This window comes from Ornithorhynchus anatinus, chromosome X5 (genome assembly GCF_004115215.2).
Source record: "Ornithorhynchus anatinus isolate Pmale09 chromosome X5, mOrnAna1.pri.v4, whole genome shotgun sequence".
NCBI lineage: Eukaryota > Metazoa > Chordata > Mammalia > Monotremata > Ornithorhynchidae > Ornithorhynchus > Ornithorhynchus anatinus.
Window position 1 is genome coordinate 58,911,900 of NC_041753.1, and position 23,342 is coordinate 58,935,241.

General features: G+C 41.5%; 1 protein-coding gene across 1 annotated transcript in view; it reads left to right on the forward strand.

Moving 5' to 3' along the window:
- GDA (guanine deaminase) overlaps positions 1-19,231 on the forward strand; it is a 70,221-nt gene extending 50,990 nt beyond the window's left edge. The window contains exons 11-14 of the mRNA XM_029054954.2: positions 4,804-4,950; positions 10,297-10,427; positions 11,965-11,992; positions 15,121-19,231. Of these exons, the coding sequence (XP_028910787.1) occupies positions 4,804-4,950; positions 10,297-10,427; positions 11,965-11,992; positions 15,121-15,191 (377 nt within the window). The 3' untranslated portion in view covers positions 15,192-19,231. The remainder of the gene's footprint in view (positions 1-4,803; positions 4,951-10,296; positions 10,428-11,964; positions 11,993-15,120) is intronic.
- Positions 19,232-23,342: the final 4,111 nt, after the last annotated feature.

The following is a 23,342-nucleotide window of genomic DNA, read 5'->3' on the forward strand; positions in this document are numbered from 1 at the left end:
ACAGTCTAGAAGGGGAGACAGATGTTAAAATCAATTGCAGATAGGGGAAATGGCTAAGGATATGTACATAAAGGCTGTGGGTCTGAAGGTGGGATGAATATCAAGTGGATAAAAGGCACAGATCCAAGTGCATAGATGAAGCAAAAGGGAGAGTGAGTAGGAAAATGAGATCAAAGTACAGTAAGTAGTTTGGCATTAGAGGAGCGAAGTGTGTGGGCTGGGTTTGTAGTAGAAGATGAGCAAGGTTAGGTAGGAGGAGAAAAGAGCTGATTGAATGAAATTAAATCAGCGGCCTATATTTTAATCCCCCAAAACCAAACAACCCAAATTTCTCCTGAATTTGTTTTCCCAATACAGTTCATAAAACACTATCCTTATAGGTGAGGACTCAGGTGATTTACAAAAGATGGGTTTCTCTCGTAAAAAGACTAGTCCAAAAAAAAAGGCATTCTTTAGTGCCCTATAGTTAGGTACTGTTAGTGCGTGGGCTACTCAGTTGAAGACAGATGGTTTCTTGATGTTAGAGTTATTCAAGTGCGTATTTTTGAACTACCACGTTGCTTAGGGAAGGGCAAGCTCCCCATGGGCAGGAAACAGGTCACTCTGTTATTCTATGCATCCCAAGAGCCTTCTACAGGGCACTGTATCAAGCAGGTACTCAAAAGTGCAACTACTAAGGAGTACTGAAAATATTGGTGCACAAATAGGAGTTACCTTTTCCTCTAGGTGAGCTATTCATAAGGCCCGGTTCTTGATCAGTTACTCAATTTGAGGTCACTTGAGCCAAAATGGCCACATATGAGAGCACCCAAATAGTAATAATAATGGTAATAATAATAATGTTGGTATTTGTTAAGCACTTAGTATGTGCAGAGCACTGTTCTAAGCGCTGGGGTAGATACAGGTTAATCAGGTTGTTCCACGTGGGGCTCACAGTCTTAATCCCCATTTTACAGATGAGGTAACTGAGGTACAGAGAAGTTAAGTGACTTGCCCACAGTCACACAGCTGCCAAGTTGCAGAGCAGGGATTTGAACCCATGACCTCTGACTCCCAAGCCCGTGCTCTTTCCACTGAACTCCGCTGCTTCTCTTGTTTCTCAAACTGGTACTTGTTAAGCGCTTACTATGTACCAAGCACTGTTCTAAGCACTGGGGTAGATATAAGTTAAGCAGGATGGACACAGACTGTTCCACATGGGGCTCACACTCTTAATCCCCATTTTACAAATGAAGGAACTGAGGCCCAGATAAGTAACTTGCCCAAGATTACACAGCGGACATGTGGCGAAGCCGTTATTCGAAGCCACAACCTTCTGACTCCTAGGCCCGCACCCTGTCCACTAGGCCATACTGCTTCTACTCAGTTTGGGTTAAGCCAGTTTGGAATATGGAGGATTTTAAAGCCACTTGGATCAGCATCAGGCCCATTTCTATGACCGACTCAGTCTGCCTGCTTCCCGATCCCTCCTCCCCTTAACCCGCATCCACACCTCCATCAGTTGGAACTGCCCCTCACCTGTTGGCTCAGGATTACAACGGGCTTGGGAGTCAGAGGTCATGGGTTCTAATCCCGACTCTGCTGCTTATCAGCTCTGTGACTTTGGGCAAGTCACTTAACTTCTCTGTGCCTCAATTACCTCATCTGTAAAATGGGGATTAAGACTGTGAGCCCCACGTGTGACAATCTGATTACCTTGTATCTACTCCAGTGCTTGGCACATAGTAAGCTTTCACAAATACCGCAATTATTATTATTATTAGCAGTCAGGGATTTGGTAGTGGATTGGTTCGTCTCTTTCTCATAACAGGGAGGCTGAGACCTAGCTGTGACTCAGGTATGCAGCTTTCAGTATTTCTTGGTGTTGCTGGAAGGAATACATTTCCTGGCCTGCCTTTTTGAGAAGAAAGGAAAAAAAAAAGATTTCAATGTAACTTCAGGTCATAAAATGAAATATTTGCATAGGTCACTGCTCAGGGCTGTGGGGTGGTGGGGGAGGGTAGAAACACTTAAACTCAAACCAGGACTGTAATCAAGCTTCACTGTTGAGAATGTTCAAGGTTCATGTCTCTAACCTGTAAATTCTGGTCTGCTTAACTTTGATATGCTCCTTCATTCTCAGTAATATAATTTATACAAACCTGAGAAGGGGGAAAGCAGGAAGAAAATCTAGAAAGACTGAACCATGGCAAAAAAAAGTCAGTTGGAAAGTCTATAAAATGTTTCCTTCCATTGATCACCTAAAGTATCTCTCTCTGCATTGGTCATCTCTCTTTGTGCTTAATTTTATTTTTACCAAAATCCCATCAAATTAAAAAAAAAATCCAAAAACCAGAGGTAACAGGCAAAATGATATGAAACATGGAAAGCACTGTTCTACAACTAGTCAAGCTGGTTTTTAATTTCCTTGTTAATTACTAAGGTTAAAGTATTCCAGTGACATACAAGATTACTGTCACCTGAATAGAGGCTGCACACTGATGATATTAATTAGGCAAAATGAAGTGGTATTGTTGAGCAAACCAAACATACTCTGATGTTCTACTGGGTTAAAGGAACACATCTCTGAAAAGAGCTATGTAATGGTTTCCACAGAAATATAAATCGTGGTCTATCAAAATGAAATGAGGTGCAACCCAGAACTACTATTGTAATATGTTACACCTTTTAATCTTTTGTTGCATATACCGATTAGAACTGGTTCTCTTCCCACAAATAACCAAAGTACAAACTGGTACTGGTATGTTACCATTTATTTAACAAAAATTGTTGTGTTCATTTCTTAAACTTTCTTTCATTCATTCATTCAATAGTATTTATTGAGTGCTTACTATGTGCAGAGCACTGTACTAAGCGCTTGGAATGAACAAGTCGGCAACAGATAGACAGTCCCTGCGTTCTTGATCTTCAAGAACAAGATCAAGATTGTGAGAAGCAGCGTGGCTGAGAAGCAGCGTGGCTCAGTGGAAAGAGCACGGGCTTTGGAGTCAGAGGTCATGGGTTCGAATCCCGGCTCGGCCCCTTGTCAGCTGTGTGACTGTGGGCATATCACTTAACTTCTCGGTGCCTCAGTGACCTCATCTGTAAAATGGGGATTAAGACCGTGAGCCCCACGTGGGACAACCTGAGTTCCCTCTGTCTACCCCAGCGCTTAGAACAGGGCTCGGCCCATAGTAAGCGCTTAACAAATACCAACATTATTATTATTATTATTATTCAAGGATAGCTATTCAACTCAATTATGTTAATGTATGTTTTAGAAGTGCATTTTTCATGTGGTAATGCTGATACCTGCAAACTAAATTGTCTTCTGCATCAGCAATATCCATTTAATATGATAATCTCTTAAGAATGTATATTATAAATGTATTCTGCAACATTGTTGACAAAATAAATGTACCTTGATGTTAATATTCCTTGAAGTAGAGTCTAAATAGATTAGAGTGGTGCTAGGATTAATTTCCTAGATTATAGAACTGTAGATCGATTTCAACTCACGTAGTACCTCATTTGAAAAGTCTTCATAATTTTGCAGGTGTGTGAAATAACTTTAGGAGTTCATTGTAGGGATTTCCTTCCCTTTACCTTATTGGCATTCCAAAATTTATTCAATATTGTCCTTTATAAAATGTGCAGTTCAACACATAGATTTGAGGTGGACCACTAAAATCTGATGCTTGAAATATGAAAATGATTTTATCCCTTCATTCACTTTTTCCATATCTTTATGTGCCTGCCACTCTTTTCTTTTCTCACTAGATTACCCTGTTGGTCATCCTGGTACATTTTCACATGTTTTTCTTGAATAAATATCCTACATTTCTTAACTTGTGGACATCAGTCAGAGTCTGCTGGAGGTTTAACTTGAAGAGGTATCAAAGATAGAGAGAGAGAAGGCAAAAGGAAAGGAGTGATATGATAAGAATTGTAGTATTGTGAAGCACTTACTATGTGCCAAGCATTGGAGTCAGTGTAAGAAAAGCAAATCAGACACAGTCCCTGTTTCACACAGGGTTTACAGCCTAAGCTGGAGGGAAAACAGGCGTCTTATCCCCATTTTACAGATGAGGAAATTGAGGTACAGGGAATTGATGTGACTTTCCCAAGGTCACACAGCCAGAACTAGAAGCTGGGTCTCTTGACTCCCAGGCTTATGCTTTTTCCATTAGGCCACCCTGCTTCTCAAATGATGCAGGAGGAAGAGGCGAGAGTTGGGAAAAGGAAAGAATCAAGAAGTGAGGGGGATAAGGGTAGAAGGGAAGAAAGAAGAGGTGAGAGGGAGAATAATAATAATGGTATTTAAGTGCTCACTGTGTGTGAAGCTCTGGGGTAGATACAAGCTCATCAAGCTGGACATATGAAAATGGAGAGGGTGAGGTGAGAGAGGGAATGGCAGATAAAGGGGGAAGAGTGAAAAAAAAAAAAGAGAAGGAAAAGGGAGAAGGAAGAAAACAGATGATAAAGAGAGGAAAAGGGAGTCAGAGAAGAAGTGTACTTGGGGAGGGGAAGGAAGGTAGGGATAGAGAGATAGACTCTGGGAGTGCAAAAAGTCTCTTGTTTTTTCTGGTATTCTGAAGATTTCCCGGAGCTAGATTCCACCCACTCTTCTAGCAGTTCCTTTATTTTTTAGTCTTACAAATACCAAAAAAAATCTTTGCCTTGGTTTCAGAGTAATACTGTAATTATTGCAGTTTTAAACTACAGTGTATGTTGCTTTTGCTTTTTCCATGTTTCCAGGTAGGATTTTCTTTAGTTTATCAGATGTTGAACCAAAATCTGTGATTTTTTTTTTTTTAATTCTAGATGTTGCTGGGGGTTATTCAGCTTCCATGCTCGATGCTATCAGGAGAACAATGATGACATCCAGCGCCCTGTTAATTAATAAAATAAATGAGCAGCGCCTCACCCTTAAAGAAGTCTTCAGACTAGCAACTCTTGGAGGAAGCCAAGGTAATGGGAAAAAGTGTGTGTATGTACAGAGAGCACATAGACATTTAACATGCACAAACACACATTCTGGTGCAGTTGTGCTTGTCTGTACTAATAGGGGCAGGGAGGCTGAAGAGGGCTACTTTGTTTTTTGAATTTTTTGTTCCAAGAAGGTGACAGTGTTGAACAGAAGTTCACAGTAGGCATTCTCTAATTAGCATTGCACGTTACTCAAAGAAAAGATAATAAAATCAGTTTGAAACCTGACGTATAAGTATATGAGGGGGAACAGGGTGGGAGTAGTCACCCTGAAGTTGAAAATCAGGATAAAAATCTTGAAAATAAGCAAGTTTGTGATCTTTTATAACTGCCCTTCTTCCTCGCCCTCAATTCTCCCCACCAGCTAGGACCACATCTGGCCGAGGGGCAGAATGGTTTGGCAAGTTGCTGAAGAGGAGGGAACCTATTGGAATGATTCTCCGCTCTTCCACCCCACCCCCAATCAATCAGTGATACTTATTGAGCACTTACTGTGTGCTTAGCACTGTACTAGCTTACACACTAGAGGGGGAGTCAGACATGAAAATCAATTAAGATGGATTTGAATTTCAGTGATGTGGAGGGGGGCGGTGAAAAGTTGGCTAAAGAACCAATAGGACTACTTGACAAACATGGGATAAAAGAGATATAAAGTCAATGCCTTAGAGACTCAGTGATTTGAGTTTGGTCTTTCCTAAAAAAGATGTTCTTCAAGATATTTCGGTACTTAAATTGTTTTGTGTAGCAGACAAATCCCAGGATCAGATGTAAGTGATGATACAGGATGGTTTAGCTAAAAATAATAAACTAGATTAAATGAATCATGTTGACCAAATGGCCTATACCTGAATTGAAGAAACTCAGTGGGGAACTGATGGAATTTTATGTTCTTCTGGGTTTTTTTCTCCTTATCCACAAGCTTTCCACCATCTAATAATAATAATAAAAATCAGTGTGGTGTTTAAGCACATAGTATATGCCAAACACTGTACTAAGCCCTAGGGTAGATATAAGATAATCAAGTTGGATACAATCCCTGTCCCACCTAGGACTCACAGTCTAAGTAGGAGGGAGAACAGGTATTTCATTCCCATTTACAAATGGGGAAAGTCACACACCAGCCAAGTGGCAGAGCTGGGATTAGAGCCCTGGTCCTCTGACTCCCATCTTTACTAATAAATGACTGTAGGTCAAATGCATTCCAATTTTGAGCCAAGTCTGATCCCCTAGGCTGCCCTGGGATACCATGGAAACTGGGAAGATTTTGAGGAGCAGAGGTGGTTCTTTTCTAGTCAATGGTATTTACTGAGTGTTTACTGTGTACAGAGTACTGTACTAAGCACTTGGTAGACACGGTCCTTGTGGGTAGGACCTTAGAGTCTACAGGGTTAGACAGGCATTAAATCGCAGAAAGGGGAAATAATAGGGTGTAAGGAAATGTACATAATTGCTCTAATCTTCCCAGGAATCCCAAATTAATTTTCTGATCTTTCAAAGAGTTGATCTACCCGTTCTGCCTGAAGTTGAATCGCCTAATTAGGCAAGTCCTTTTGGTTTTGACTCACATCCCATTTCACTGTCCAACTGAAATTGCCTATAACAGTTCCTCTTTTACTCCTGACTGACTGTGAAACAGCTTCACCAACAGTGCTTTTTCTCATTTGGTCAAAGAGGGTTAGGTGCCTACCACTTCACTTCTATTCCGTGCTCTGAAATGCTCATCTCTATTGTGTGTTACAATATGGTTATTTTTTATTATTATTATGTTTAATAATAATGTTGGTATTTGTTCAGCGCTTACTATGTGCAGAGCACTGTTCTAAGCGCTGGGGTAGACACAGGGGAATCAGGTTGTCCCACGTGGGGCTCACAGTCTTAATCCCCATTTTACAGATGAGGTAACTGAGGCACCGAGAAGTTAAGTGACTTGCCCACAGTCACACAGCTGACAAGTGGCAGAGCTGGGATTCGAACCCATGACCTCTGACTCCAAAGCCCGGGCTCTTTCCACTGAGCCACGCTGCTTCTCAAGTTTAAGTGCTTAAGTGCTTACTATGTGTCAAGCACTATTCTAAGTGCTAGGATACATAGAAGTTAATCATGTTGGACACAGTTCCTGTCCCGCATGGAGCTCACAGTCTAAGTAGGAGCAGGGATGGGCATTTAATCCCCTTTTTACAGTTGGGGAAACTGAGGCACAGAGAAGTTAAGTGATTTTTCCAGTTCCCCTACAGCAAGCAATTGGCAGAGCCGTGATTAGAACCAGGTCCTCTGATTCCCAGGCCTGTGCTCTTTTGCAATAGGCCACACTGCTTGGTAGGTGATTTCTTTTCTGTAGACTGTGTGAAGTTAAGCAGAGGAAACTATTAGATTTATTTTGAAGATAATAGTTATTCAACACTTATCACAGCTCTTGGAGTCACCAGTGGATTTGGATCTCGAAGTATCGTATACAAGTAGGGGATCTAGCCTTTTCTCTACAGGGCAGCACTTTCCGCTAAAACTGCTGTTCTTCAAGTGGTTTAGAAGCCCTCACTTTTCCATGCTTACCTCCACGGAGGTGGATATTGGATGCATTTAGAAACTTCCTGAAAACAATCAAATCCATTTAAATTTGTTTTTGATTCTTCAAATACTAATTGAGATAAAGCAAAGATTTCATTTGGGTTCCCTCGATCCTTGTTGGGGTGGCTGGTTTATAGAAGACCGTAGACACAACCGAATGGACATATTTTAATAGCACTTGAACCTTGGTTGCAAGTGCTCAGCCTCCTAGCCTCCAAGCTTTGGAATCGCAGAAACAAGAGTTCTATTAAGGCAGAATGACTGTGTGACTCAGTGTTCTGTTCCACTGGGAACATTGAGAAGGAAATCCTAGCTGGAAGCCATCTAGGGGCACCATTTTAGTATTCCTCTCTTCAATTAATTAATCAGTCTATCAGTATTTAGTGAGTGCTCTCTCTGTGCAGAGCACTGTACAGAGTACAGTAGAGAGAGACACCATCCCTGCCATCAGAGAGCTTACAGTCTACTGGGTACGAAGCACTGTACTGAGAATACAATAGAGTTACTAGACACTATCCCTGCCTTCAAGGAGTTTATGTCTACTGTGTGCAGAGCACTGTACTGAGTACTTGGGAGAGGACAATAGAGATAGTAGACACCATCTCTGCCCTCAAGGAGCTTAAAGATATCTGTCAATAGCATAGTCAGGACTTGAAGTCAAGGGCCAGAGACATTGCAGAAGGAGTCCTTCATCCCATCATATTCATATGAGATTATTCATAGTCTGTAGTCACTGTGACCTAGTGGAAAGGGCACAGGACTAGGAGTTCTGGGTTTTAATCCCAGTTCTGCCACTTGTCTGCTCTGTGAAATATAGATACATAAATGAACCTATATTTAGTATCAAATGGTTTATACATTCGGGGACCAAAAATCATATGCCTGAAGTGTCAGTTTGAAATCCCTGCAAAATTGCTTACAAGAGATACAAATGTGCCTTCCGTTGGACTCCCGTACGTAATAATTACTGATCTTGGAAGCAACATGGCCTAGCAGATAGAACTCGGGCCTAAGAGTCAGAGGACCTGAGTTTTAATCTCGGCTCTGCCACTTGTATGCTGTGTGACCTTGGGCAAGTCACTTCACTTCTCGGTGCCTCAGTTACCTCATCTATGAAATGAGGATTAAGACTGTGAGCCCCATGTGGGACATGGACTGTGTCCAACCTGATTAGCTTGTATCTACACGAGTGCTTAGTACAGTGCCTGGCACAGAGTAAGCACTTATCAAATGGCATAAAAAAACAAAATTATGACATTTATTCAGTATTTATATGCTAGGCACCATTCTAAACACTTGGGGGGATTAAATTCTTACCAGTTTATCAGTTTAGCTGTTCAGTGTATGTTACATCCACTTTCTTCTTTGGACAGATTCTTGTAGCTTTGGGAGCAAAGCAAAACAAAATCTGTCCACTCTGTCATAGAGTTCAATATCCATGTGACCTCCATTTTGATCTGCTAGAACTGATGATGTTTGTTGCTGGACCATGGAGACCTTTAGATTGATTCCAATAGATTCCCCTGATAAAGCTATTAAGTGTCCAAGTGACCAAAGCAAGTAAAGATCTGTTAGAGTGGATACTCTGACAACAACTCACTCACAATACAGTAATGAAATCTGTCCAGTCTTTGTTGACTTCCTTGTTACAACAAAGTCTGGAGCAAACTGTATTGCCAGGCTTTGCTAGGGTTTCTCATTACAGCAAAGTGTGGAGGAAAGCGTATTGCCCAGATCCTGGATCCCCTTGTCTAAGGGATGCAGGAGAGCTCAGGGAGGATTGCACTGCCACCCCTAAAATCTGATTTATTTTTTTTTATGCCCTGCAGTGGTCAAAATGGGACTGTAGGAAAAGCAGTATCTAATTGCACTGTAACCAAAATTCATTCCAACAAAAGGATCCAGGCATTCCTGGGAGTTGCATTGTAACCAGGTTTTACTTGTGTTTCGAACTGGAGAGAAAATGAGCCACACCAACAAAGATTAATGCTACTGTGTCAGAACAAAAAAGAATTATTTGATTTGTAAAACCTAGTTTGATTTCAAAGGATATACGACAATAGATTGAGAATGACTCAGTGCTTGTATTGAAGGATTTTGAATTGAGAGTACAGAAGCTTAATAGGCAGACTTCTAACAGCTCACTGTTGCTAACTTACTCCATTCTGTCGTGAGGCTCTCTGCTTTGCTAAAGAAGCAAAAATGAGAATTTAATTGTTTACTCACCCCAGAGGTGATTTGGACTTCCATGCAGATGGAACTGGGGGGTCAAGAGGAGCAACCTTTCCCCGTGTATAGGACCATTTCAAAGCAGCAGATAAAAGGGGATGTTAATAGGAAAAGTTAAGGTTTCAAATAGGCACAATATCGTTCTCAAATTGGGAATTTGTGTAGAAAGAAGAAGAGGTAGACTGTATCTCTCAGGTTAGTAATCACTGACACTATAACACAGCAGTGCAGCTTTAAAGACATGCCACAAAAACATATCTAGCAGAAAAGGGCATCTAGATTTCATTCTCAGATTTTGCTTGTGGGTCTTTAATCATTTCTTTTATTAAGTCTGAAGACCCACTAGTGGGTCCCTGAAGCCTGTTGAAGTGAAAACCCAAAAACTAGTATTCTTTGTGCTTATTAAAATACCCTATTTTTCACAGCAATATAACTGTAGGTGGAACTCTCTATTCTCAGGAACCTATTATGGGATGTTGGCACATTTAGGATGCTGAAAATATGACTGATTCACTAACTTGTTTCATTTCACAGCCCTGGGACTGGATAATGAGATTGGAAATTTTGAAGTTGGCAAGGAATTTGATGCGCTGCTGATCAACCCCAAAGCTACAGACTGTCCCTTTGACCTGTTTTCCAGTGATTTTTCTGGAAATATTTTGGAGGTAAATCAAACCTAATATTACTAAAATTCACTGGAGGTCCTATCCCATATGCTGTTCACCTCAACAGCAGTATAGTCAGAAAAATAAACCCAGATTTAAGCATCATGTAATTTTGTTAAAATATTCTCAGGAAGGCAAATAAGCACTCTAACAAGCCACAATTATATTTTTTAAATGGTTTGTTTGTAGAAGAAACTAGTGTTCTTCTTATCTTAGTCCGATCTTCATTGAATCACTCGATTTTTATATAAAACTCTATTAAGGGTAGTCATTTACGAGTGAACCACCCAAAACCTAAGAACACCTGTGAGAACATTCCAAATGTACACAGGTCTTTATATGTTACTTAAAAAGGTGAAATAGTCTTTTCACACAGTGTCCTTAATCTTAGCTTTCTTCAACTGAGGTGACAAACCAGATAATTCTGGCAGAAGAAAGTTCCTGAGCAACAAGAGGGAAAGTGAAAATCCTTATTTTTTAAAGCCTCTGTAATCCATGCTTGTCAGCCTAGCCCAACTACACTAGATAACTGCTCTACCCTCCATTTCACTTTGTAGATGGAGACCCAGGCTTTAGAGGGTTGTAACTTTAAGGGCTGTTGCTAGCATGGGAGAGCTGTGGAGTCGAAGCCTGGAAATTCAGAATAATAATGTGAAAGGGAAATTCTGAAATAATTGTATTAATTCAGCACTCACTGTGTGAAAATCACTGTACTAAGCACTTGAAAAGCAGTTTGGCCTAGTGGAAAGAGCTGGGACCTGGGAGTCAGGGCCAGGTCTGCCAGTTGTCTGCTGAGTGACCTTGGGCAAGTCACTTAACTTCTCTGTGCCTCAGTACCCTCATCTGCAAAAATGAGGATTAAATACTTGTTCTCCCTCCTATTTAGACTGTGAGCCCCATGTGGGACCTGATTAATTTGTATCTACCCCACTGCTTAGTACAGTGCTTGGCACATAGTAGGAGCACTTAACAAATACTGTTACTATTATTATCATCATTATTATTACAATATAATTGAGTTGCTAGGCGTGATCCCTACCCACAGGGAACTTACAGTCTCTGGGGGAGCCTGACATTAAAAAAAATTACAGATGGGGGACATAAGAGTGTGAGAATATGTACATAAATGCTGGGGGTCTAGGGTGAGTGTTAAAGTGCTTAAGAGGTTCACAGCTGGTGCATAGTCAAACTTCCTTATCTGCTTATATGTTGGGTGGTTTTCCCACTTCTAAGTAGGAAATTTAGTCCTGTATTACCCAAAGCCTGTGGTGTTGAAATTCCGATGGCTACAATTATTTGGGGGTTTATGGAGCACTCTTACTTGGTGGAGTTCCAGGTTCTATATGGAGAACTTTCAAACAATGCTTATTCAAACACTATAACAGTAAATATTGCTTTCTAACAAGAGAGCCACTCTCTCTACTGCCCAAAGGTAAATGTCACACTTCAGCAGATGATTGCTCCTGACCTCCAGATTTACTTTCCTAAAAGATCAGAGTCTGCTTTCTAAACATTGCCTTTTGTTTTTCATTTTTAGGCTGTCATCCAGAAGTTCCTCTATCTAGGTACGTCCCTGACTTTGTGCTGAACGCGACTACCTCCCTCCTCTAGTCTTATTCTTGTGACCGCCCTTAGTTGCTCTGAGATGTTTTTCGAAAAACCCATGGCTTGTAACTTCCTTGGTTGTTTTCTCTGGCTTCTTGATCCGTGCAGATTTATGTCACAACGTTTAATCCCGTTGTTTAAAGCCATAAATGGTCAGTGAGCACAGACCTCTGGAATAGGCAGGGAACATATCTTCCAACGTTAATACAGTACTCTGCCCACAATAAACGCTCCACAAGTACCACTGATTGATTGAGTGGTAATGCAATATAGAATCCAAGAATTGCGAAAGACCTTGGAAGGTTATTTCATCCATCAGCCTGCCTCAGGCAGGGCTACATATTACTATCTATCCTATCTATGAATGATATTTTTTGACCACTTCCTGTGGGCAGAGCACGGTACTAAGCACTTGGGAGAGTACATTACAACAGAGTTGTTTAGACATATTCCCTGCCCACTCCAGAGGTCTGGGCTCACTGATCACTTAAGACTTTAAACAGTGGGAGAGACAGGGAGAGAGGGACATTAAAATAGATTAAGAGTAGGGGGATTAGTAGAGTTTAAGAATATTTATGTAAGCTTTGTGGGTTTGGAGTGAGTATCAAAGAGCTTAAGGGGTATATAGCCAAATTCATAGGTGATGCAGAGGGGAGGGCGGACAGGGGAAATAAAGGGCTTAGTCTGGGGAGGGCCTTTTGGAGGAAACAGGATTTTAGGAGGGTTTTGAAAGTGGGGAGAATGGTGGACTGTCAGATATGAAGGGGAGGGAGTTCTGGACTCAAGGGATTATGTGGGCAAGGAGTCGGTGGCAGGATAGATGAGACTGAGGTACAGAGAGTAGTTTGGTGTTAGAGGAGCAAAGCTTATGGGTTGGGTTGTCGTAGATAAGCGAGATCAGGTAGGATGGACAACGCTGATTGCGTGCTATAAAGCTAATGATAAAGAGTTTCTGTTTGATAGGTGGTGGGACAATCACTGGAGGATTTTGAGGATTAGGGAGATATGGATTGAATGATTTTTTTCAGAAAAATGATCGGGACAATAGAGCGAATTGTGGACTGGACAGGAGAGACAGGATACGGGAAGTTAGCGAGGAGGCAGATGCAGTAGTCAAGGCAATCGATCAGTCATATTTATTGAGTGCTTACTGCATGCAGAACACTGTACTAAGCTCTTGGAAAAGTACATTACAACGGAGGTGGTAGACACATTCCCTGCCCACAACGAGCTTTGCAGGAATGAGTGCTTGGATCAGCGTGGTAGCAATTTGGATGGAGAGGAAAGGGCAGATTCTAGAGATGTTATGAAGATAGAAACAACAAGATTTTGTGACAAATTGAATGTGTGGGTTGAATGAGAGAGATGAAAGAACTTCCTGGCAGGCAAATTTTAGACTTTGGAAGGAGGCTATGGAATTTCCTTCCCCAAAAATATGAGCAACTGGTGGAATGTCTAATAATAATAATACTTTAGCCACTTACGTGCCAAACTCTGGGCTAAGCACTGGAGTAGGTACAAGATAATCAGTTCAGACACATTCCCTGTCTGAGGGAGGGAGGGAGAGCAGGAATGAGAATGTTATCCTCATTTTACAAATGAGGAAACTGAGGCCCAGAGAATTTACATAACTTTCTCAAGGTCACATAGCAGGCAAATAGAGGAGTCGGGATTAGAACCCAGGTCTCCGGCCCCTGAGTCCTGGCATTTAGGCCCCACAGTTAGGGAAAGAGTTTAAATGCTTCCCGCTGGGAGGTGGCTGGTGACTGGGATAGAGGATTCTGAAGGGTCAAGGAAGTATGCCCCCACTCTCTCCTCCCCTTCCAGGATCCACAAGCACAACTCTGGGAGTTCTTTACCCTTCCTAGCCCAAATTTTGCCAAATCCACTCTGGAATCTTCTGGAGTTAAGAAGGACCTCCATGCCACATTAGGGGATTCGTTGTCAAAAAGTAATCGGGCAGTGAAGTTTACTAAGAGCCTCTCTCCTAAATATTTCCACTTCTGGGCTAAAGTGAAGGTGTTAGGGAGTCTGGACTAAGACTTAGCAGACCAGGGTCTAGTCTTGGTTCTTGTTACTTGTATAATTGTGGACAGAGTCTTAACTCCTCAATTTCTTTACCTCAATCAACCAGTAGTATTTTTTTGAGCTCATACTATGGGCAGAGCAGTGTATTAAGTACTTGGGAGAGTGCAAGAGAATTAGTAGACATGAACCCTGCCCTCAAGGTGCTTACAGTCTAGTGGGGGAGAAAGGCATTAAAAAAATTACAGAGAAGAAGAAGAAAGAAAAGGGGAGATCTATATGAGTTAGTATTTAAGTAATGGGGTAGCTAAGAGATGTACATCCTTGATACTGGAGATTGAGTACTCTAGTGATTAAGTGGTATAGAGACGATGAAGCGGTAGTAGTGGGGGATATGAGCTGGAAATCACCCTAGAGGTGATGGTTTTTCAGAAAGGCCTTGAGGACTGTTGGATACGAAGGGGAAGGAGATCCAAGTGTGGGGAGGAGCATGAGGTCAGTGGTGGGAGAGATGAGAACGAGGGACAGTGAGTAGATTAGATTGAGAGGAATTAGAAGTGTGAGCTGGCATTAAGTAAGATAATGTAGTGGACAAGTAAGAGGGAGAGAACCCCCTGGGTTCCTCTTCCTAAAGATCTGCAGGAAAGACAATTTTAAAAGTTCCTTATATTTTGCTATTATCTTCCCTTGTGTCACAAGAGAAATTTTCCCTTGCAGGATACTTAAAGATTCTGTACTTGTATCATGTCCTTTCTCTCCTCTGCCTCTCCTCACCAGTAGACCGTTCTTGTGAATGCAAAAATTGGTAAAATCGAATTCTTATGGAACTCCTGCAAATTCAGGTTGAAATACTAGCTGGATCCAAATTCCGCCATTGTAGATCTAGCTTCCTCCCTGATTTTTTTTTTTTTTTTTTTTGGCACGGGCGGCATGGGAATCTCCAAGGGAGAACTAGGAAAGAGTTTCTGGAACTGCTGACCAAAAGTACTACTTAGGACAGGTGCCCAGTAGACCAGATTGGTGTAAAGATGCCCTCTCTTTCTTTCTCTCTCTCTCGTTTCAGGAGATGATCGGAACATCGAGGAAGTATATGTGGGTGGAAAGCAGGTGGTCCCGTTTTCAAGCTCAGTGTAAATGAAGTCACCTGCTGACGTTCTACTGGGCAACTGATGGTTCAACACTTGAGCCCAGAAAATTGGGAAGTGATGATGTGCTACAACTTTGTTGTCAGAATGATTCTTTAACTCTCTGTGTCAAATTTCAGCACCCACTTGAGCAATTAGTAAAAAAAAAATTTGAAAATCATTGATGACTTTATGATCTTGGCTTACTGAAAATGCATTCTTTCCAGCTTTAAAGATTTATTTCCCCTCCAAATTGATTTTCTTAATTAGAAATTTTATCCAAATCAATTCCATATTTGGTCCCTGGGATGTGGAAAAGACTCCCTTCTTTAAGAAAACAAAAAGTGAAAATACATTTTTTGTGTGTGTTCGAATTTGGTAAACATAAAAAATTATTTAAAATCTCCAGAATTTCAGAATGTGATTTCAAAAATGTTTCATGCTTTAGAAATCTGCACTTAATTGAATTTGCACTTTGCAATGTTGTCATTATTTTTCTATGTGTTTTTCTGTGACAGTCTGAGAAATTGCAAACTCCATGTGAACGCAGGGCTGCACCTGCAAATATATAAATTGGGAAAAGAAGACTTATTAAAGGTCTCCTAAGGTAGTTATTAACTGACCCATGCAGCATAAATAGTATTTTGAATATTTTAAAGGCTCCTTAATCTATAACTATTTGTAATAAATTACCTAGTCAGAATGAAAATATTGGCAAGAGAAGAGAAAAAATGTATTCTATTCCTTAAACTAGGTGGCTACAAATTGGAGATAGCAAAGGTTGGGAAACAGATACTCAATAGGAAATCCCTCCTCACAGTGAAAGGATTAGCACAACACTGTGATGGATCCCAGTACAAACTAGGAGATGCCTTATTTGTCAAGACCAACTCTATCCCAACAGTGAATCTTCTTGGAGGAGCTTTTCCTCAAGCAAATTTGGTTTGGAATTTAGTAACCATTCTGTGGTGGAACGCGGCACATTTGGGAGAAATCAAGAAGGCACGCAGCTTCTTCCATCTCATATTGAATGATGAAATTCATTATATCAAATGCTTCTCTGTGTAGTGGTATTTATTCCAGATTCAAACTTCCCCCTTTCCAAAATGCCATTTATTTCTAATAGAGCTCTCCCTGGAAGAATTGCTTCCTCTTCTCATTGCCATTTCTTGTGACTTTAAAAAAAAAAATAATAAAAGCAAGAGAAATAAATCTTTAAAGGCATTAGGAATTTTAGCAAATCCAATTCTTTTTCTTTCCAAGACTTTTGAACCAGTGAGTCAGTCCAAAGAAGACTTACCACACCTCTACCCTTAATAGCAGGTGTGGTAGACTCTTGCTCCCACTCCCTGAAAGAAACAAACTAAAGACCCAGACCCAAGGCCTATAAAAGAAAGAATAGTAGGCTAAGGAGGCCAAATGGGAGTTGAAAATTCTGGGTAAAAAAGCTGCAAAATAAGTCATGTGCCCAGCTGCTGCTGAGTCCATACACACCTTTCCTTTCTGTGTCTTGATTTGTGAGTGGAAACGTAGATATTGGTTGTATCTTTCAGTTATCTGTAGAATCAGCATGCAATCAAGATGAGTTAGTAAGGCCAGTGGTAGAAGGAAGAATGACAGTGTGAGAGCCTGTTAAATGGAATGTTTAGTAGGGTGATCTGTTAGACTCTACAGTTCTCATTTAGCAAAAATGGGATCTTTCTGATGTTTGTAACTCCTTGATCTTGCTGTACCCCTTGTTAATCTTCTGTGTTTAATCGTTTCAAGGAAATTGTTGTTGACTGTGGCAAATGCTTCATAAAGTACTTAAGGCATTCACTATGTTTGGCATGTGGAGTTTCTGCACTTTAAAAATGTTGCCTTTGCCTATTGTTGTTGATTGTGTAATGATCCAGGCTTTGTAAATTGGGGAGAGGCGATGTTCTCAGCCAATCCTAGTTGTCACTTGATGATGAATGTTTTCTTCGCTGGTCGTGTAGCCAGTAGAATATGAGTCAGAGGGATGCTGTCAAGTAAAGCTTTTAAGTTTTTGAAATCGAATCTCGTGTTGTCACCCCCCCCCAAATTGCATATACTAATATACATGCAAGTTTGAAATGTCTAAGTGATCTGTGACGCTGGTAATACAAACCTGACCAAAGCTGTTCCATTCCAAATGTGAAAACAGACTAAGCAGCAAGGCTGATTTTATTTTCCAGAGTAACTAAACAATAAAATGAGTACATGGGCGGCAGCAAATTCGATTTCACTCCTTCCCAGCCCCATTCCTAGTCGTCGGTGTTAACATATGGTGAAAATTTTGATAAAATGAGAATAACCCTGTCCTCTCCTCTTTCAGAGTGTATAGCTTGGCATTAGTCTGATGAGGATAATATCCCTTGATATGCTGTGTGACCTGTTTACCTTGTGGGACCTGATTATCTTCTGTCTACCCTAGCACTTAGTACATAGGAAATGCTTAGCAAATACCACAAATATTATTAGTCCAGTAGACCATCATAAACATTTCTAGGTCCTTGGGGGAAAAAAAAAAAGTAGTCACTTGCCAACCAGTTTCCCTATGAAGACTATTGATTTTTGGCAGTCAAATTGGAAAAATGCTGGTGTTTTGGTATTTATTTGATTTTACTACCAGTTTGAAGCCAGAAAAAGCCCACTACTATTTAAAAAAATATATTGGTTTGCCTAGTCCACAGCTTATTCAGCCCTTTCTTAGTTTTGAATCTTGCAGATAGGTTACCCCAAGCCAACTTCTTTTTGGGCAGAGTTCTTTCAAGTTAACACTTTTGAATGATGAAGAGAATGAACTCAATGGGAGCTCTGCATGTAGGCCAGGAAAGAATTCTGCCCTGTGATCTAGAACTGACTTTTGAAACATGTCTCTCTATCCCAGCAGGCAGCTAGTAGCTGAGATTTGCAAGAGCTGGGTGGGAGAAAAAAAAATTACAGATTCAAAATTGAGTCTTGCCAATTCTCACTTCCTCCTCACACTTCTCATTTCTCTCCCTCCACCTCCTAGAAAGACAGATTATTTTGCTCAGTGGTTGGGTTTGTTTGTTTTATTTGTTGTTTTTTTTTATTCTGGAAAGGTACATTGCCAGACCGGCTGGCCTACTGGATACTGAAGTCCAATTTGTGCTCTGTTGCATACCCACCATTTTTTAATCCCAGTAGAGCCCTTCTTTAATGATGTCCAGTGGAGATTAATCAATGTTGAGACTCTTTTGGTTCGAGTCAGGGTGGGAGGTGGTTATTACTGAAGCAACAAATGACTAAAAAATACTCTGTGATGGATTAAGGTCATTTTTAGAGCGAGTGAACCTAATTGATGTATAATATTGACTGTATTGGTCACAGATTTAAAGCCAAGATAAAGCTCTAACTTTTTTTTTAATTTCCTCTTTAATTTGCCAGGGAAACTTGCAAACTTGTAGGAAAGGAGGTTGGGTGGTTTGATAGCTCTGTTTCCCTGTTTGGATTTAATTATGGAAAAAGGTTGCACTTTGCAGAGTAAAGACCCAGAGTGAATCCACTGAGTGCATAACTACAACCTTAATATTAAGGGGTTTTCAGGCCCAGCCATCCAACTTTAAACTTTTCCCATATCATTTGAACCTGAACATTACAAACAGTGAGTGTAGTAGTGAACCAGGTAGAGTGAACCTGGTTAGTCTGTTTTCATGATCGTAACTAAAGGAAATGTAAAACTTGGACAGCACAAATGGTGTAAAGAATATTCAAGCTTTAAGAACCAGTTCACATCCACAGTGCTTGCGTCACATGTGTTTCTTAGGACCTCTGTTGTGTGCTTGGAAATCAGATGGAGTTCACTGTGTTCTTTTCCTGCTGGAAGACCTGCAGGTTTATTTCAGTCAGAAGTTGGTCTTGAGGAAAACTACAGCGATGTTGCTTGACTCCTGATTTCTAATCTAACTGTATGTATTTGGTGAAAAAGTGTATTTGATATTTGTATCGGCTTGCTTGTTTCCTGTTGTGATGAGTGAGCATCTCTGTGCATCTGAAAAAAATAAATAAAAATAGCATCAGTTATTGCCTGAGTTAGTACTTGCAGAAGGGGAACAAATTGTAGACTGTCCATTTTTGTCAGCTGAAATAACTATGAAATGGCCTTAAAGGAAGTTTAAAAGTTATCTCCTATTCATCCAGCTCTCATTCTAGAACATTCTTTTATTTGTACTCCTTTAATTGAATTCTGAGGACTTAACGTGCTGACCTGATCAAGGAAGAAGGACTTCCCTTGGAATCTTTTTCTGTTTTTTTAGTGGGGGACGGTGGGGAGTGGTGAGGAGGAGAGCTTAAACATATAGTCTGAGGTTTCTAGTTCGCTACTATTTGGAAAAAGGAATTGCAGAATGAAGTCATCTCTTTTCCAGAATTTAAAATGAATAAGTAAAAAAAAAATCTCGGTAGTGCTCCTCTATCATTTATCATTGAGACATTAAGTAAAGAAACACTCACAAAAGATGATTTAGCTTTGCAGAAAATATATCAGTTACAAGCATTTTGAACAGCATTTCCCACACTTACTAGTGGAACACCTGATGACAGTGAACTTAGTACAGTGCTCTGCACATAGTAAGGGCTCAAAAAGTACCAGTGATTGATTGAAAAATCCATCAAGCAACCAATAGATTTATTGATTTTAATATTGATAAATAATCTCCAATGGTTATCCATTTTTCTCAACATCAAGCAGAAACTCCTGACCATTGGTTTTAAGGCATGCAGTCAGGTCTCTCGGGGCTCCTTATCCACTCTCTTCTCCCACTCCATCCCAGCTCACCCTGTTTGTTCTATTTACTATGTCTCCTTCTCGTCACTCCCACATCCCAACCCCTCCCTTGCTCACACCCTTCCAGTGCTACGACAGAGTTGTGATTTTCTTGACGATCCCATTGGTGGCTTCTGAAGTTGTCATCCTATCAAGTTTCTCAAGCAAGGGGAAGGGGTTGAATTATGGTCCCACATGAGGTCGCCTCCCTCCCCGCAGCCATGACACAATGCAGACTGGCATCCTGGTATCCCTGTCAGGTCCTAGGCTGTCCTGGAGCTGTTTGTAAGACTGCTCCCACTTGCAAATTTTTAATTCCCTGACCAGGAGGAGAAGCTGATACTAAACTACCCTCTTCTCTCATTTTCAAGCTTTCACTCAGAGACCAGGTGGAGAAATGGGGAGGAGCAGGTGGGTGGAGTAGAGATTTAAAATAGGAGAGAGAGAGATTGTCTGTGTGTGTGTGTGTGTTATTGGAGGTCATTTGACTCGACCCGAGTGGGACAAGATAGATGCTGGTGCTTGTGAGAGAAGCTGGGATCTTGAGGGAAGAGTTTAACTCCGGAGGCATAATGGAGGTGGAGAAACTGGCCGGTGGGCCCGGAGGATTGGGTGGAGAGGGTCAGGCAGTCGAAGAATCAACCAATCATATTTATTAAGTGCTTACTGTGTGCAACTGTACTGTTACTATTACAACACTATAACAGACACATTCCAAGCACTCCCAGCCCCACATCACTTACATACGTATCTGTAATTTATGGATTTACAATGGTGTCTGTCTCCCCCTCTAGACTGTAAGCTCGCTGCGGGGAAGGGAATGTGTCTGTTTATGGTTATATTGTACTTTCATTCATTGATTCAATCATATTGAGCGCTTACTGTGTGCAGGGCACTGTACTAAGCTCTTGGAAAGTATAATTCGGCAACAATTGCTGTTCTCCCAAGTGCTTAGTATAGTGTTCTGCGTACAGTAAGCGCTCAGTAAATATGATTGAATGAATTCCCTGCCCATAACGAGGGGGAGAGGAGAGATAATTGGCAAACACTTAAAATACACCCTTCTTCCATTTTCAATTATTAGAAATTAATAGGAAGTCACCTACTTTGGATTATGTCTTACATCTCTCTCTGAGGCATGAGTCACTCAATCATCAATTTGTACTGAATACTTTCCCCATGCTGAGTCCCAGCTGCTCCCTCTTGCTCTACTCGGGCAGAGTCAAAAGACCTTCAAAAAAAATGAATAGAGCAGAAAAAAAAAAAGACTACTTGAGTTCTCTTCTCCGCCTGCCCCACCCTGTTTCTCTGCCTGGTCTGAATAAAAGCTTGAATAATAATAATTGAGGTATTTGTTAAGCACTTACTATGTGCCAGGAACTGTACTAAGCACTGGGGTGGATACAAGCAAATCGAGTTAGACACAGTTCCTGTCCCATGTGGGGCTCACAGTCTCAATCCCCATTTTACAGATGAGGTCACTGAGGCCCAGAGAAGTCAAGCGACTTGCCCAAGGTCACACAGCAGACAAGTGGCTGAGCCGGGATTCTCTCTCTCTTGTCTGCCCCCCTGCTTGGCCCCACCCCCCGTTTATCCACTTCCATCTTCTCTGCGAAGTGAAACGGTTCCTCGGGGGTCCCGGCCCATCTCCCAAACAAACAGCAGCCCCCACGTTGGCCGGCTCGGGTTGCAGGCAAGGTGGCTGGGGGATGCACAGTCTAAACTCCTTCCTCGGCCTGGGACCGTGGACCTGGGCCCGTCTGGATCCCATCCCATGTCTTGCATCTCAAAGTCCCTCCTTCCTCTCCCCTGGCATTGCTCCCCACCCCCACCCCTCAGAAAGTCCAGCAACTTCATAATTTAAAGTTTTTGGAGATGAGTTCGGGCCATTCCATATACCGCCCCTGAATGGGATCATCTCTAAGGATTACACTTCATTAACTTGTCGCAGAATAATTAGTATGGTGCTCTGCACACAGCGCTCAATAAATGCGATTGAATGAATGCAAAAGTCCTCACAAAGTCGTGGAACTGAAATCACATTTCCTCCAAGAGGCCTTCTTCAATTCAATTCTACTCTCCCCTACTGCTTGTTCAGCACTTCTCACCCACTTCAGCACTTAGTCTCACACTGTCCCAAAGCACTTTAGTACATGTCTTACACACCTTATTCCTTAAACAAGAACTCATACATCTCCCCTTTTTCTTCTTCCTCCTATCTGTAATCTAAGGTCTGTCACCCCAGCTAAACTGTAAGATCCTTTAGGACAGAGCTCGTGTCTACTGATTCTATTGTACTTTTTATACAATAGGTACATAATATTATCGATCTAGAATCTACTGTGCACAAAGCACTGTGCCAAGCACTTGGGGGAGAACAATATTTGCAGGAAACATAGCTGAAAAGGATGGTACCTAGGCTCCTCAGCTCTCTCTCTAGCCTGTAAACTCATTACGGGCAGGGAACGAGTCTGCTAATTCTCTTGGATTGTTCTCTCCCAAGTGTTTAGTGTAGTGCTCTGCCCATAGTAGGCACTCAACAAATGCCATTGATTGATTGATTGAGTGCTTGAATAGTCCTTGAGCACAAATTCTCACCAGCTCACTGACATTCAAAAATTGGGAAGACCACTTGTGCCCCATCTCTGCCTCATCCCACCTCAGCAGGTACTGTGGCTTGGGCTCCCAGGCTGTCGAGCAGAAGTGGCAGGATTGATCAGCTGGTAGTTAGTTACCCATGGCTTCCAGAGACATGATAGAATGGAATGACTGAGGGGTTTATGGTAGCTCCTGAAAGATGAGAAAATGAGTTGCAAACTCAATGGATATCAGAAAAAAGAGATGGCTTAAACTTTTGGAGCCCATTTATCTAAGGAACTCCAAGTTTCTGACAGATACTTCTCCTAGTAGGCCTGAGGGATAGGGAGGTGAGATTACTGTGTGGCAAATCCTAGTCTAAAAAAGAAGTCAGTTCCACCCTCCTCACCCTCTTTCTCTCCCCACTCTTACCCTCATGTCTACAGCAGGAAAAGACCATGTTCTGGGGTGCAGGGGGAGGAAGGTTGTGAGTCTCCAGCCCAAGGCAGCAGACAGAGATGAACCTGGTTAGACAGACTCCTTTCCCCTACCAGTCTGCCAACTCATCTATTTTCCAAGGAGTGCAACACATTCTGCTGAGGACCCATGCAGAAACTCACCCAATCGGTGGTATTTATTGAGCACTTACTGTGTGCGGAGCACTGGACTAAGTGCTTGGGAGAGTACAATACAGCAGACTTGGTAGACACATTCCCTGCCCACCAGAAGTCTGCAGTCTAGAGGGAGGGACTGATTAAAATGAAATGATGGATATATACATAAGTGCTGTGA